Below are 16,797 nucleotides of genomic sequence, written 5' to 3'. Positions count from 1 at the left end.
CCTGAAGATGGAGATTCCAGGCCCGATGCCTCCCCTGATCCGAGAGATGCTGGAGAACCCTGAAATGTTTGAGGACGACTCCTCGCAGACTGGTCCCCACCCTAAGGCCCCTAGCGAGGATGAGGTTCCTGGGGGTCAGGGAAAAGGGGGCCGAAGCCCCCAGCCTGACCAGGGCCCCTGACTTCCCCTGACGTGGGGGTTGGGGCTCCAGGCAGCAGACTGACCATCTCCCAGACACCACCAGTGACTGGGGGAGGACCTGCTCTGCCCTTTCCCCACCCCTTCCAATGAGCTCCTTGTTTTTGCCAAAGTTTCCAGGGGTGCCTCTGTGTTCAGCCCCTTCCTGCTCTAACTGACTCCCTCTCTAGTCTCGGGGGCCTGCCCTGCTCCCACCAGTAGAGAGGGCAGAGGGGTGAGCCTGGGTTTGGATTCTAAAATCTCAGCACTGCCCCTCAGACACCAGGGTCCCAGGCTCCCCCAGGCAGGAGGAGGAACCCGCCATTCCACAGCCTCTTCCTCTGCCAGGTGCTTAGGCCTCTGGGAGCAAACAGGAACACTAGAGACCAAAAGGGGGGCATAAGGGGAGGGCTGAGCCCACCCCCTTGCCCTTGCCCTTGGTGCCTAATGCTGCGTAATGCACCTGCTGGGTGCACGCTGCCCTCTGTGCCCCATCCTTGCTCCAGACTGGGGGTGGGGGGCAGGCTGGGCCCTGCATTTCTGTGGGGACCAGAGGGTGAAAGGGACAGATGCAGGTCCATTCTGCACCTCTTTGCTTGAGCCCAGAGTTTACCTTGTGCCCTCCGTTATAAGCCCCTCCCCTGCCCTGTCATGTGCCTTGGGCTCCCTCTGCCCCCCATCTCAGCCACCGGGGCAGGGACCCTCCTACACTACAGAGGGGCCAGGGGACCCCTCTCTCCCTAGTGCCTTCCCCCCTGACCCCCAGAGCAGCTTGGCCCAGGGAGAGGGGGGTGGGTGCTGCTTAGCTGATCCCGCCCTGACCCAGAGGAAGCCTCTATTTATTTATTAGCTTTTGTTTACACCCTGGAATTGACCCCTTCCTCTAGGGGTCTTGGGAGGGGGAGCCCAGGGCCCCTGTGACCCCTCCCTTCTTCCTTCAATCCCCAGTTTGTATTTAGTTGCCAAATAAGATTCCCACTGGCTCCCCTTTTTCTCTGGGGGGTCAGGGTGCTGTCCCTCCCCTCTGTTTACATCTCCCCCCCACCCCGCTGTATCGCATATTGCTGAGTTTTCTATTTTTGCAAAATAAAGTGATGGAAACTCACGGGATGTGGCTCCTTTGAGGAGGAGGAGACTGTAGTGGGGGAAGGACCAGCTGACCTGGAGAGGACCTGGGTGAGAAGGGGAGCTCCTAATCTACTGGATTTTGCAGCCTTCTCGGGGAACCATGGAAATAGGATGTAATGTGTCTGGATGAAGGGTTGGTAGGGTGGGGAGAAAGGGAGTCCTGAGTGTCTGGGCATCCCATAGCTACTAGTGGGTTCTTATATCAACTCTGTGGACTTATATGTCTGGGAAGGTGGGAATGGGCCTCAGAGGTCTTTAAGCTGTCCCTACCCCCAGTTTTGTATATGCGTATCTCTGCCCTTCTCTGGGGAGGGGGTTCATTGAAGTTTCATTTGGTTCTCATGAGGGTCTCTGGCCCAGAAGAAAAGGCCCATGGCCTGTATCTAAGTTACAGTATTTCTGTTTTATAACAACTCTTCACTCCATGAGCTCTCCCACTCTCATCTATGAGTCACTCACTCTGTTCCTTCTGACCCTACTCTCTTCACTCCGTGACCTCCACTCAGCCTCCATTACCCCACTGTTACCTTCTGTCCAAATCTCTCTCCTTGCCCCTACATGTCCCACTGCCTTCGTCTCTGCCTACCACTGTGCCCTGTACTCATCTTCCCCTTGCCCTCTGTGATGCCCCGTCAATATCACACACACACACACACACACACACACACACACACACACACACACACACACACGCCGTCCCCCCACATTGATCCACCTTCTTCCCTGGGACAGTGCCTAGCCTACCTTGTTCCTGGCTTTCTTCACCCATGACCTGTGCGTATGGGAGAGAGAGGTTGAGGATGTGGCAGTAGGGGAGGAGAGAAGAGTAGGGAAAAGCAGAAGAAGAAAGTGAAAGAAGCTCTAGAGGAAACCACAGTAGAGGTCATTGCCATAGTAACCTCTGATAGTGGGGGAAGGGTAAAAAGTCCCATAACCTGAGGCCATCTGAAGCCCACTCAGAGAAGGAACCCCTTCTCCCCAGTTGCTCCTCCCAGGAGCTATACTCCTACAATCCATTTGCCATTTACTGAGCACCTGCTCTCAGATGGGCACTTGGCTAGGTGCTGTGGCTTCAGGCAGTCCTGCCTGCAAGGAGTGCCACTCCTGGTAGAGGAGATGGACCTATGAACACAGAGCAGGTCCACTTCCTTCTCAGAGTTCCCTGTGGTCAAGTGTGGGCCGGGGGCGAATATTTTCTACAACCCCATCTTTCCTACAGGTTTCATCCTTGCCCCAGCTCCAGCTGCCACCCTGACGTCTCTGCTTCTCCCAGGTGGCCTCCTCAACCCCTTTCCCAGGCTCTACTTCTGTCTTGGCTCCTTGGCCCCCAGCCTCATGCTTTGTGTCTTTCTCCAACTTCCCAGCTGTCTGGACCTACCTTGAATTTCTCAAAGCCTCTCCACTTTCACCCCCATTACTTCTCATCCACTGATTCTCTCATCAAGCCCTTAGTATGTGCCAGGTTCTCTTCTAAGCAGTTGCATGAATTATTTAATTCTCACAACAATCCTGTGAGTTCTACTTGACAGGTGAGAAAACAGCCACAGGAAGGGTAAGTAACTTACTGAAGGTCCCACTATTAGTAAGTGATAGAGCCAGGATTTAAATTTGGGCAGTTTGGCTCCAGAGCCCATGTAGTTAAGCACCTACTACGATACTGTGGACACTGGGTTTTCAAAATGGACAATAGTCACTAATTTCCCCCTTATAGTACTTACTGCCTCCATATTTCTTCCTATTATGTTCCTATGTGAGGAAGTGGAGAGATGGTCAACTTGGGAGGCAGGCAGACCTAGATTTAAATCCCAGACCAGCCAGTTACTAGCTATGTGACCTGGGGCAACATTTTTACTTCTTTCCTCTAAACCTCAACATCTGTAAAACTCGGGGGCTGAGCAAATATTAACACCTATGTCATGAGGTTTTTTGTGAGGATTAATTATAACATCAGGATACACCCAGCACCTATTTGGTGCTCAATAGATGAGCTTCCTTGCTTTCTTGTAGATCACCGTATAGTCACCTCCCTTGGCCCAGTTCCACCCCTATCTGCCCCACTTTCCAATCAGTTACCCCCACCACCCCAAAGTCTCCCCCACCCCGGGGCGTGTCACTTCCTCCTCTGCAGCCTCCCAGATCAGTACACAAAGGCTGCCGCTGCCGCTGGAGGAAAGGCTGCTCTGCTGGCACCTGTGAGTACCAGGGCGCCAGCCCTCCTGCCTCTCCTTACTGGTCCAGGCCCCACCTGGTCCCAACCTCCCGGGAAGAGGGTCCTGACACCCAGGTTTCAGCTGAAACTTGTGAAAGGCTCAAAACTCCTTTCTGCTTTCCTAAGATCCCCTGTCTTGTTGTACAAGCTCTCCCTCTCCCAACCTCTCTCTCTTGCATCAGTTTCCCAAGAATGGGGCTGGAGGGAGGAAAAGAAGGTGGGGGAATGTATGAGTGCTACCATCTGAGTGCCTGCCATGTGCAAAGGATTATGCCAAGGTAGGGTTCTCCCAGTATTACTCCCCAGCCCTCTAATTACTCTCCTGTTCTCTAATGCCTTGTGCTCAGTGCAGACCTCCTTCCATTTGGCAGCTTGGCCACAGATCCCACACTCCTGGGAGACTGTGGTCCAGTGGCCTGGTTCTGTTTCCTCCTTGTGACTCCAACTGGACAGCAGAGGATTCTGCTTGACTTGGGAAGACGCTCTGTTTCTCAGCTGCTGAGGGAACAGTAGGGTGTGTATTGGGGTCAGAATTGAGTCCAGGCAAGTGGGACGACCATGTAGGGAGAGAAGGAAAGATGAAGAAGTCCCCCAAGAACAGAGAAAGGGGATTAGGTAGAGCCCATTGGGGCTAGTGGGCAAAGGCACAACTTTGGATGTTGATGGTGCCTGGGTTGGAGGAGAGGAAAGGAACAAAGCAACCATGGGGCCTGACCTGTCTCAGTCTCTGTTCTGCCCCTAATACAGTGTGTGATCTTGGGCAAGTCAACCACTCTGGGATTCAGGTTTCTATTTGTAAAAAGAAGGGACTGAAGTGGAAGATTCTGCCATTCTATGGTTAGGATCAGAGAGAAAAAAGAAGCAAAACAAAGAACTGTGAAGAAGTGGAGAAGAGAAAAGCAGCAGGGAGATGTTAATCAATTTTTGATTAGGGAGGGGAGAGAGAGTCAAATTAAGACAAGCAAGTGGCAGGTCATGTATCCCCAAGGAGGATAGAGCCAGGAAGAGAGGGGAATTGGGAGATGGGGATTGGAGTGGGCTGTCCCCGAGTCCCAGAAACCTCCTTAAGGGGAGATGAGTGGGGCTTGAGTTATCTGGGTTTGTTCTATCTGGGAAACCACTGTAGCATGGGGGCCCCACCTGTGAGGGAATGAGTCAAAAGTGGGCTTTGAGCTGCACCATCCCTGACCACAGGGGTGCAGAGCAAGCAGAGCTATTGCACTGAGGCTGAGCCCTGGGCTGGTCTCTCAATAGAGGGTGGAGCGTCCGTTACATACACATTCTATGCCTAAGATCACACAGGTGGTAGGAAGCAAGACAGGGGCTGTCAACAACTTGGCACCCCACCCCTTTCCCACACTCTGTGCAGAACATCTGGATTTGAGTCTAGGCTGAGGAGGAGGCAGATGCTTCACGACAAGGGGTTAATGGGCCTTTCTCATATACCATTAATTGGGATGTAAACTGGCATGGTCTCTAAGGAGGTGATGTTGGCAATACTCACCAACATTATAAATGACACCTATTTATTGACCCTACTAATCCTCTACCAGGGATTTATCCTAGATTCACTTGCACACATGTGAAATGACAAATATGTGAATTTTCACTGCAGCATTATTTACAATAGTGAATAAGTAGAAACAATTTAAATCCCCATAAAAAAATGCATGAATAAAAAATAAATCCCTGTCATAAGAGACTAACTACACTATGATATATCCATGCAATGGAAAACTATATGGTTGTAAAAATGAACAAGGAATTTCTTTATTTTCTTGGGCAGGAGGATCTCCAAGAAAAGTAGTTAAAAAAAAAAAGTAAGATGCAGAACTGTGTGTATTCTACTATTTGTAGAATTCTACCATTTAAAGAGCATGTATATGGTCATATTAGTTTGTATGTACATAAAACAATCTCTAGGAAGACTATAGGCAACAAAAGATAATAAATGCTGATTATTTGGAGTGGGTAGAAACTTAGGGTTGATGGGGGATAGGAATGGAAGATTTCTCACCTTCTTATTTAACTTTTTATTGTGGTAAAATACACATAAAAATGATCATTTTAACCATTTTTAAGTGCACAGTTTGGTGGCATTAAGTACATTCACAATGCCATGCAACCATAAACACTATCGAGTTCCAGAACTTTTTCTTCACCCCAAAAGGAAACTGCCCATTAAGCTGTCATTCCCCATCCTTCCCTCCTCCCCAGCCCTCTGGCAACCACTAATCTACTTTCTGTCTCTATGTCTTTGTCTAGTGCATGGGTCTGCAAACTGCAGCTCGCGAGCCACATGCGGCTCTTTGGGTATGTTCCATCTCAAAAGTTGCCAACCCCTGGAAGAGCCAATCCTGTCCCTCACAACAATTTAAAAATTATTCGAGAGCCATAAATATATTTTTACATAATCACCATTATGTGAATAATATCCTTTAAAAATTTTATAAATGAAACTATGATAGTTTTATTTTCATTTTCAATTTTACTTCAGAGCCACATGTACATACCCAAAGAGCCACATGTGGCTCTCGAGCCGCAGTTTGCAGACCCCTGGCGGCTCTTCCATCGCAAAAGTTTGCTGACCCCTGCTCTAGTGGGGCTATTTCATATAAATGGAATCATACAATATGTAGTCTTTTATGACTGGTTTTGTTCATGCAGTATAATGCTTTCAAGGTCCATTGATGAGGTCGCATGTATCAGTGCTTCATTCTTTTTTATGGCCAAATAATATTTCATTGTATGGATATGCCACCTTTTGTTTATCCATTCATCAGGTGATGGACATTGGGTTGTTTCCACCTTTTAGCTATTGTCAGTACTACTGCTATGAACACTCATGGACACGTTTTTGTTTAAACACCTGATTTCAGTTCTTTTAGGAATATACCTAGGAGTGAAATTGTCAAGTCATAGGGTAATTCTATGCTTTAACTTACTGAACAATCACCAAACTGTTTTGCACAGTGGATGTACCATTTTACATTCCCACCAGCAACAATGAAAGTTCCATTTTCTTCATATCCTCATCAACACTTATTTTTCTTTCTTTTTTTATTATAGCCATCCTACTAGGTATGAAGTGGTATCTCATTGTGGTTTTTATTTTCATTTCCCTGATAACTAATGGTGTTGAACATCTTTTTACATGCTTGTTGGCCATTTATCTATCTGCATTGAAGAAATGTCTATGTAAGTCCTTTGCCCATTCTAAATTTGGGTTGTCTTTTTGTTGCTGACTTGTAAGAGTTCTTTATATGTTCTGGATACTTATCAGATATATGATTTGCAAATATTTTCTCCTATTCTGTGGTCTGTCTTTTCACTCTCTTGATATTGTCCTTTGATACTCAAAAGTTTTAAATTTTGATGAAGTCCAGTTTATCTATTTTTATTTTTATTGCTTGTGCTTTTGATGTCATAGCTAAGAATCCATTGTCAAGTCCAGAACTATGAAGATTTACCCCTATATTTTCTTTTATGAGTTTATGGTTTAAGCACTTTACACTTAGGTCTTAGATCCATTTTCAGTTAATTTTTGTATACGTTGTGAGGTAGGAGTCCAACTTCATTCTTTTACATATGGAACATTTGTTGTTCCCAGCAACATTTGTTGAAGACTATTCTTTCCTTATTGAGTGGTATGGCACATTTGTCGAATATCAACTGGCTATAAATGGATGCATTTATTTCTGGACTCTCAATTATATTCCATGGATCTATATGCCTATCATTATGCCAGCACCACACTGTCTTGATGACTGTGGCCTTTGTAGTAAGTTGTGAAATTAGAAAGTGTGAGTCCCCCTACTTCATTCTTTTTCAAGATCATTTTGGCTATTTAGACAATTCCATATGAATTTTAGGATCAGCTTACCATTTCTGTGAAAAAGGCCATTGGGATTTCACTTTTTAATTTTTGAAGCATGGTAATGAATTGACTATTTAAATTTTAATTAGTAAGTTTTGAAAAATCAGAAATTTGCCTGGTCTTCTCCAGAGGTCACAGGAATTGGAATGACTGCCTTCTTGGAATGACTGGCTCTTTTTCTACTCTAGATTCCCTTTGCACAAAGTAGAGGAAAAGAAAAAATTTACAACCTCTGGCCTTCTTTCCTCAGTTATCCCAGACCTTTAGAAAGTTCTTCTTATGGTTTAATCTATTCCTTTTGCTACCATGTCCATCAAGTACAGCTATCCTTCCCTGCCTCTTTCACACACTCCCTCATCTGCTCCAGCTTTCTTGCTTCTCTTTCCTACTCTCTGACTTCTCCCCCTTATTTAGAGCCTCTGATCCTCTTCCCTTATATAGAATCCAAGATTGTAAGAGCTGTAAGAGCTGTCAGGTTATTCAATGCCCTCACTTTACAGATGTGGAAACTAAGACCCAAAGAGAAAGTCTGACTTACCACACAGCCAGTGAGTGACAAAGGCAGGACCAGAACCTGGTCTGTTTCCCATATTGTTCTATTTCCTCTATGACTGGGAATCTTGGTGAACAGACCTGTGTGTAGACCTTAGTGCCTCCAGGCCCAGTGCCCAGACTCTTGGTTAGGCCGTTTTGCCTACCCTGGCCTCTTGAAGTCTGCACACAGGAGGGATGGGTCTTCTCCAAGGCCCCCTACCATGGCCTGGTACTTGCCCCTTCCCACGATTTTGAAGAAACTGCTGAATCCACAGAGGGAAGTGAAACTATGAGGGGAGATAAAAAATTGGAGTAGAGTTTTGAGAGTGACAACCACAGACTAAGTTTAGAGGACTGAGAACTTGGGGGGGGTCCCTCTCTGACGACCCATGTGTCCCCCTTTATACCCTATTATAGACCATGGTGGCTTTGTCAGTGGCCCTTGTTTTCCTGCTGGTCCTGAGCAGAAGTGAAAGTGAGTTGGACACCAAGATCTCATCTCCAGGGGAGGCCACAGAATGGGGGGATCCTGATCTGACCCTGCCAGGGTCCTGCCAGCCAGCCCCCTCCTGCCAGAAGTGCATCCTCTCACATCCAAGCTGTGCATGGTGCAAGCAACTGGTAAAAATGGGCCCATGGCCAATGAGCCATGTGTAGGTGTATGTGCAGCCTGGATATGTGTGTGATTGTATGGGCACATGTGTGATTTTTCTGGGTGTACTCTGTAGTCCTGTGTATGATTAAGTTTGTGCTGCACATAGGACTCCTGTGTGTGACTGTGTTTGCATGTGTGCATAAACATGCATGCTAGGTCCCAGTGCATGTGTGTTTATGTCTGTATCTGTGTATTTGTGTATATATGGACAAGACTTGCGACTGATTTTGGAGGAAGTATGTTCTTGTTGGAACACATGCTTGTGTATCCGTAGAGGAACCTATTTTGCATGTACATATATGAGAAAGTTTGTCAGCTTGGACTGCCATAACAAAATACTATAGACTGGGTGGCTAAAGCTATAGGAATTTATTTCTGGTAGTTCTGGAGGCTGGGAAGTCCAAGGTCAAGGGGTTGGCAGATTCAGTTCCTGGTGAGCTGCTCTTCCTGGCTTGTAGATGGGCTGCAGATAAGCCCACTGGTGTCTCTTCTCATTAGAGCACTAATCCCATCATGAGGATTCTACCCTCATGGCCTCATCTAACCCTGATTTCTTCCGGAGGCCCTATCTCCAAATACCATCACACTGAGGGTTAATCCATAGCAGAAAGTGTGTGTTTGGGTTTCTGAGTCTGTGTTGGGGGCTGGCAGGGGTACGTAGCCTGTGACTGAGAGGGTAGAAGGGAAGGAGTTAGAAGCCTGTGGGCTTTGGGTGAAAGGCTTGAGCTACCTTAGTGGCCCAAAATTAAGGCTATTCTTTGTTTATGCCTTAAAGGAGACAGGGCTCATGGAGTGGCAGAGCATAGAGGTGCCTGAGCTGGGGATGCCTCTCACAGGACGATGGAGAGTTATATAAGGGATGAGGGCAAACTCACTAGGAGGCAGAGCTACAGAGGCTAAGCACTCCCAGGAGAAAGGCACATAGTGAGTCTGGGAGGGCTGGAAGTGAAGACTCAGTCTACAGGAGGCAGAGAGCAGAGGTACCAGGTGGAGTCTCTTGGGACAGTCGAGTATATGTCTGCCTTCTCCAATTCCCTAGACCATAGGCTGGCACCTAGGCCAGCTGAGAAATCACTCTAACCATTTCCTTCCTCTGCGGCTTCCCAGCCAGTCCCAGGGGTACCAGACATATTGGGGGGAAGGGGTCTCCTTTTCTGTCCCTATTCTTTCCCTTCCCAGGAACTGTGGGTCTTAGCTTGATCCCCTTCCCATTTCAGCCTGAGCATCAAGGGGTGGTTGGACTAGGAGGCCAGGCAGGCTCTTTGTGTTTTTTGTTTGTTTGTTTGTGCGGTAGTGAGGTCCCTGAGAGTCTCAACAGGAAGTCTAAGGCCCTAGTGGGAGTGTAAGGGTAGGCAGCTGGGTAAAGGGGAGGAAGTAGAGATAAGGGAGAAAAGCGGTGTTATAGGATGTGGCTTTGACAAGGAAGAAAGGGTCGGGGTTCAAGGGTAGCTGTGGAAGGGGAGGGGAGGGAATCGGAGGGTCTCAGGGAGTTGCCTGAGAGGGGAGGGGTTAGAAGTGGCTGGGATTGCTGGCTGGGACTAGGGTGCCGATGCACCTCCTCTTGCGGCATAGAACTTCACGGCAGCCGGGGAGGCTGAGGCGCGGCGCTGCGCCCGGCGAGAGGAGCTGCTGGCTCGGGGCTGCCCGCCGTGGGAGCTGGAGGAGCCCCGTGGTCTGCAGGAGGTGCTGCAGGATGAGCCGCTCAGCCAGGGCGACCGAGGCGAGGGGGCCACCCAGCTGGCGCCGCAGAGGGTGCGAGTCACGCTGCGGCCCGGTGAGTGACAGGCGGAGGGGTCGGGGCAGAGGTCTGGGCGGGAACCGACACGCCCTGCTGACCCTCCGCTGCCCCGACCCCTGCCACCCCAGGGGAGCCCCAGCAGCTCCGGGTCCGCTTCCTCCGTGCTGAGGGATACCCTGTGGACCTCTACTACCTTATGGACCTGAGCTACTCCATGAAGGACGACCTGGAGTTCGTGCGCCAGCTTGGGCACGCCCTACTGGTGCGACTGCAGGAGGTCACCCATTCAGTGCGCATAGGTGAGTGGAGCGCCGCCCAGCACCTGCCAGCCCTCTGCCTCTAACTTCAATCACCGCCTTCGCCTCTGCCAACACAAGGGCCCCACCTGCCCTCTCTCAGTTTTTAACAGGCCACAGGTTGCTGATCTCTCTCCCCAAAAACATCCATCTTCTAGGTCAGAGCTGGAGGGGATTTAAGAGACTGTCCAGTAGGACCACATTTTACAGGAGTGGTAACAGGAGAGACGGCTCAGACAGCTCCCAGGGGTCAGACAGTGCCCTGGACCTACCAACCCGGATACCGCCCTGATGCCACTGTCAGCCCTGTGTCTCTAGGACAAGATCTAAATGCCACTGTCCCTGGCGGCACATTCTGCACTCATCTCTTCTGGGTTCTCGATACCCTCCTTTGCCTCATGCTGCTACCACACCTTACACCCCCACCTTCTTCCTCAGCCTTAGGAAACCCCTGCCTGACCCTTATTGTGTCCTCCTCTTAACCTCCTCAGTCCCCCACTCCCTCGAACCGGTGGTCTCGGCCCGTTGCCCCTGCCAGGTACTGGGTCCCTGCACTCTAGGAGCACCTGGCTCCCATGACCTCCTCGAGGATCACCCCCCAGCCGCCACCTCCCATGGACTCCTCCCTTCCTAGTCCTCAGCAGTAGCCCCTCCAGCCTGCTGCTGCCCAGCGACTCCTGGCACAGTTTTCATGCCCTCCCTCTCCCAGGCTTTGGCTCCTTCGTGGACAAAACAGTGCTGCCCTTCGTGAGTACAGTGCCCTCCAAGCTTCGCCACCCCTGTCCCACCCGGCTGGAGCAGTGCCAGCCACCTTTCAGCTTTCATCACGTGCTGTCCCTGACTGGGGATGCTAAAGCCTTCGAGCGGGAGGTGGGGCGCCAGAATGTGTCCGGCAACCTGGACTCGCCCGAAGGTGGCTTTGATGCCATTCTGCAGGCTGCACTCTGCCAGGTGAGGAGGTGGGATGGGGATTTGAATCCGAAGGACTGTTTGGGGCCAAGGCCGCCACCTATGGTTGTGCACAATTCTAGGGGGTGCCGTTCATATCATAGTCACTGCAGCTTGCATATTTATTTTGACAATTTCCTAGTAGATTGGAGTCAAGTACCTTGAAGAAGAGGCATATTTTCCTAATTCATAAGAAGGCCTCCGCTAGCAGCAACCCTGCTTTGGGGGCTGTGGAGAAGCAGGGAACTGGAGGTGGGGGGATAGATAAACAGACTCAGAACAAAGCTGGCCAAATCCTTGGCTCACATCACTGGCTGGGGCCGCTCAAGGGTCCAGGTGCACAACCTACCTCCCACTCCACCCCAGGAGCAGATCGGCTGGAGAAATGTGTCCCGGCTGCTGGTGTTCACTTCAGATGACACATTCCACACAGCTGGGGATGGGAAGTTGGGTGGCATTTTCATGCCCAGCGATGGGCACTGTCACTTGGACAGCAATGGCTTCTACAGTCGCAGCCCCGAGTTTGTGAGTCCCCAGCCCTCCCTGCGACCCTCTCCACCTGACCCCCACCCTCCAGCCTTTCTCCTTACTGTAACCGCCCTGCCATCTTCCCCAGTTTCTTCTCGCCACATGCTTCCACTGCTCAGCCAGAAACCCGTGTCACCCCACTCCCAAGCCCCTCCCTCCCTTGCTAAGCCTCCAAGGCTCCTGTAGCTGCTGGAACCATAGTTCCTGGATTTCCCCGGGCTGAGGGCACCTTTCGTGTGGTGGGGGACCTGTGGTGCTCACCTTGTCCCTCTCCCTGCTCCAGGACTACCCCTCTGTGGGTCAGTTAGCCCAGGCTCTCTCTGCAGCAAACATCCAGCCCATCTTTGCTGTCACCGGTACTACACTGCCTGTCTACCAGGTGAGAGCTGCCTGAATGCCAGACCCTCCTAACTGAGCCTTCCTTAAGTCCCTCAAAGACCCATTCTCCTCCCACCATATTCCCTCCTCCCAGACCCCCAGAAACCCATTTCCCTAGAGTTGTGATCCACCATTTCCAAAACTCCTCATAATTCAGGAGCTGAGTAAGCTGATTCCTAAGTCCGCAGTGGGGGAGCTGAGTGAGAACTCCAACAATGTGGTACAGCTCATCATGGACGCTTATAATGTGAGGGGCCAGGGTGGGGGAAGAATGGTGAGGGTGGGCACTGGGGCAAGGTGGGAAGGAGCCCTCAGGAGGGGTGGCAGAACTAAAAGGGAATAATCGCTTTGTGGGTAACACGCCACAGTTCCTGCCTGCAGTTTGCATATGGCTGTCATTAGTTCATTTACTCACTCATTCTTATATTTATAAATCTCAAATGTCTGATTTGTGTAGAGCATGGAGCCCTGCTCTGGGCAACAAAAGAAATACTCACTGAGCTTTCATTACATGCCAAGCACTGTCCTAAGTGCACCTAGTGTTTGCTATCTCATGTAACCCTACTAAAACCCCTGCTTGGTAACTGTTAACCATCTCTAGTTTAGAGATGGGGATACAGACACAAGGAGACTAAGTGACTTGCTCAAGGTCACTCAGATAACAGATGGAAGGGCTGGGATTTGTCTCCTAGTCAGTCTGTACACAAAGAATGTGACATCTGGAGTCTACTTTCATTAAACTTATAAACAATTCAGATATTCTTCACAGGAACTATAGAATTTTTACAGATAGAGAACAATCATAAAAATTCCCAAGTGTTTCTTGGGTTTAGGTCTTATCTCTGCAACTAGACTGTAGGCGTCTATGGAATGACAGGAACCATGTCCTAAACCCATGGTGAGAAAATCTGAGACAGTATCAGATTTCCCAGGACAAAGTGGGAGAACTGCCCTTTAGACCTTGTATGCAAACAGGTTCTATGTCCTGATTTGGGGTTTGAAAACATAGGCACTGCACGTTTACAGCGCCTGGCCAACCCCTCACCTTTGGCAGGCCTTCATGGCAGTTACACTGAAGTGCTGTGAGGGGCCTCTTGATCCCTGTGTACTCACCTCAAGGTTCTCACAGGGCCTTCCTTCAGAAATGCATCCTGACTAGGCAGAATGGAAGGAGCCCCAGGTGGGATGAGGGCAGGGTTCTGGCAGAATTTGGACGGGCTGGAAAGGGCATGAGGTGGGGTTGGAGTCCTGCCTTTACGTTGTTACTCTCTTTCCACAGAGCCTGTCATCCACTGTGACCCTTGAACACTCTCCGCTCCCTCCTGGGGTTCACATCTCTTATGAATCTCAGTGTGGGGGTCCTGAGAAGAGGGATGGTGAGGCTGGGAACCGGGGCCAGTGCAACTACGTCCGAATCAACCAGACGGTGAGAGCCAGCCAAGATAGTCAGAAGGAAGTGGGGGTGGGAATGGGAAAATGAAGCAGGCAGGAAAAGATGGGGAGCAGGCGGAGAACACTGTAAAGCATGGGGTAGTCCTCCACCCATCCTTTCTGAAGGATGAGTGGCTCCTCAAGTGTGTTGCTAGGAGATAGGTGTTAGCATGACCCTGTCCTTTAATCTACTAAGTAGTAAGGTCCTAATCAGTGGGTTTGTGTGTGTGTGTGTGTGTGTACACCGGTGTGTGCATGACCTTAGTAAGGTCCTAATCAGTGGGGGTGGGGTGTGTGTGTGTGTGTGTGTGTGTGTCCTTAGTCTGACTTCTACCCATCCTGTCCTCAGGTAAATTTTTTGGTTACTCTCAAAGCTACCGACTGCCTCCCAAAGCCCCATCTTCTGAGGCTGCGAGCCCTTGGCTTCTCAGAAGAGCTGACTGTGGAGCTGCACACACTGTGTGATTGTAACTGCAGTGACACCTGGTTCCAGGCTCCTCACTGCAGTGACGGCCAGGGGGACCTACAGTGTGGGGTGTGCAGGTGAGGGCCTCCTGTTTCCCTTCACCCATATGTCTCCCCACAAATGACCAGCCCTTGTATTCCTCCTCCTTTGCCTTCCATCCTCCCACTGGCATCTCAACTTTTTTCTATACATTCCTAGACTGCAATTTTCATATTCTGAAGCTTCTCAAACATGCCGAGACCTTCCCCTCCAGCAGGATTCCCTCTGTTCTTCTACTCCTTGGTGCTTCACTATACTCCACATCCCCTTAGCCATTCATCTATTGCCAACTCTTCTGAGCTTTTGGGTTTAGAGGATCCTGGGGTAGTCAAACTTTCTGACCCACCCTCTGCCTCCCCTGCCTCCCCACCCCCAGCTGTGTCCCTGGCCGCCTGGGTCGGCTCTGTGAGTGCTCAGAGGCTGAGCTGTCCTCCTTGGATCTGGAATCTGGGTGCCGGGCCCCCAATGGGACAGGGCCTCTATGCAGCGGGAAGGGAGAGTGCCAGTGTGGACGCTGCAGCTGCAGTGGACAGAGCTCCGGGCGTCTGTGCGAGTGTGATGATGCCAGCTGTGAGCGACATGAAGGCATCCTTTGTGGAGGTACCTGGAGACTTTTGGGAGAAGGGTGGGGTCTGAGTGGCTCTCCCAAGGGTATTTAGGCTCTGGACCTACAAGGCACTAAGGGCAAGTATCAAATATTCTGGTGTGTGAGTCAGAGCATGTGTCTAGAATACTTGAAGGAATTTGATGCACATGAACAGGTCAGCTCTTTGTACCGTGATGTCCACTGTGTGTAGGGAGTATGGTTGTCACTGTGTGTGGCTCTGTCCCAGGCTTTGGCCGCTGCCAATGTGGAGTTTGTCACTGTCACGCCAACCGCACGGGCAGAGCATGCGAGTGCAGTGGAGACGTGGACGGCTGTGTCAGTTCTGAGGGTGAGCTTTGCAGTGGGCATGGACACTGCAAATGCAACCGCTGCCAGTGCTTGGATGGCTACTATGGTGCCCTATGTCATCAGTGCCCAGGTTGCAAGACACCATGCGAGAGACACAGGTAAGGGAGGTCTCAGGTCTTGCATTTTGGGAGGAGGGGGCATAGTGGGACTCGCTGAGCCACTGCCACCTGCCTGCTCTTTCCTGCATGTGGTGTGGGTGACAATTGTCCAGCTAGTAACTTACTGGAGTCCCCTGGACAGGGACTGTGCAGAGTGTGGAGCCTTTGGGACTGGTCCCCTGGCCACCAATTGCAGCATGGCTTGTGCCCATGCCAACGTGACTCTGGCTTTGGCCCCTATCCTGGATGACGGCTGGTGCAAAGAGAGGACCTTGGACAATCACTTGTTATTCTTCCTGGTGGAGGATGAAGCTGGAGGCAGGGTTGCGCTGAGAGTGAAACCCCGAGAGAGTAAGTGGGCAGGGATGCTGTGGACATGCCAAACCGAGCCCTGGAAGTTTAGTGGGAAACCAGGCTAGGGGTTAAAGCAGAGCTGTGAATCCAGGCAAAAGTGGAGGTGATAGACCAGGTGGATAAGGTTCTGAGCACTGAGGATAACCTTGGACCCTGGGTTCCCTTTGTTTTTAATAATAGGCAGGGCTGGGGAGGCTGGGTAGGGCTACACACACACACACACACTTTGGGCAAATGTTGATCAGTCCCTATGCCCCAGCCCCTAGAAGTCTGTGTGTTGTTTCTTCCCCATAGAGGGAGCAGACTACACCCAGACCATTGTGCTAGGCTGCGTGGGGGGCATTGTGGCAGTGGGACTGGGGCTGGTCCTGGCTTATCGGCTCTCAGTGGAAATCTATGACCGCCGAGAATACAGTCGCTTTGAGAAGGAGCAGCAGCAGCTCAACTGGAAGCAGGTGAGGAGACTGCCCACTGTGCTGCGTCCTCTTTGCTTTCCTAGTCCACCCTCTGTCCTGCCCCCTCACCTAAGTCTGTGCCTCCTCTGTCCCACCCTTCTGCTAACTCCCATCAGCTCCTGGGGTCTGGCTCAAATTCTAGGTTTAGCTATTAGGACTAGATAAAGGTGGAGTCCTGGGACTTTTCCTCATTTCCAACCTCTCTTCACAGGACAGCAATCCTCTCTACAAAAGTGCCATCACGACCACCATCAACCCCAACTTTCGAGGGACAGAGAGTCCCCTTTGCTGAAGGGTGTAGAGATATTCACTCTGGGGCTCTTCTCGCTGGGAGGATGGTGGGAATTGGGGAGGTAGGGTCTATCAGGTAACAGCTTGGTAGGCGACTACTCCACTGCTAAGAGTGGTCACCACCTATTTCATTCTGAGTGACACCGAGAGGGTTCCTTTCTGCTGCAACCTTGCTTCCCTACCTCACGAGGAGTGGGGGTTACCCCATCCATATATACAATAAAAGAGTCTTACTTCAGA

General features: G+C 50.5%; 2 protein-coding genes across 4 annotated transcripts in view; both read left to right on the top strand.

Annotated features, from left to right (window-relative positions):
* The window catches only part of RARG (retinoic acid receptor gamma), a 20,672-nt gene extending 20,491 nt beyond the window's left edge, over positions 1 to 181 (top strand). The window contains exon 10 of the mRNA XM_019659661.1: positions 8 to 181. Within this exon, the coding sequence (XP_019515206.1) occupies positions 8 to 181 (174 nt within the window). The remainder of the gene's footprint in view (positions 1 to 7) is intronic.
* ITGB7 (integrin subunit beta 7) lies at positions 7 to 16,797 on the top strand. Of its 3 annotated transcripts, none has more exons than XM_019659725.1 (15): positions 7 to 1,418; positions 8,343 to 8,546; positions 10,153 to 10,354; positions 10,447 to 10,617; positions 11,324 to 11,565; positions 11,929 to 12,087; positions 12,374 to 12,469; positions 12,626 to 12,715; positions 13,748 to 13,894; positions 14,249 to 14,442; positions 14,781 to 15,004; positions 15,238 to 15,457; positions 15,600 to 15,808; positions 16,106 to 16,266; positions 16,478 to 16,797. In XM_019659725.1, the coding sequence occupies exons 2-15, from the start codon at positions 8,346 to 8,348 to the stop codon at positions 16,556 to 16,558; spliced, it is 2,397 nt and encodes a 798-aa protein (XP_019515270.1). In that variant the 5' UTR covers positions 7 to 1,418; positions 8,343 to 8,345; the 3' UTR covers positions 16,559 to 16,797. The 3 variants fall into 3 exon arrangements, with proteins under 3 accessions (XP_019515270.1, XP_019515271.1, XP_019515269.1); XM_019659724.1 differs by lacking the exon at positions 7 to 1,418 and adding an exon at positions 1,491 to 3,497; XM_019659726.1 differs by lacking the exons at positions 7 to 1,418; positions 16,106 to 16,266; positions 16,478 to 16,797 and adding an exon at positions 1,486 to 3,497 and having other exon boundaries at positions 15,611 to 15,802.

The sequence above is a fragment of the Hipposideros armiger genome, unplaced genomic scaffold (assembly GCF_001890085.2).
Source record: "Hipposideros armiger isolate ML-2016 unplaced genomic scaffold, ASM189008v1 scaffold_303, whole genome shotgun sequence".
NCBI classification, from domain to species: Eukaryota; Metazoa; Chordata; class Mammalia; order Chiroptera; family Hipposideridae; genus Hipposideros; species Hipposideros armiger.
The sequence above is the reverse complement of the archived record's forward strand: the minus strand, read 5'-3'. Positions and strand labels throughout refer to the sequence as shown.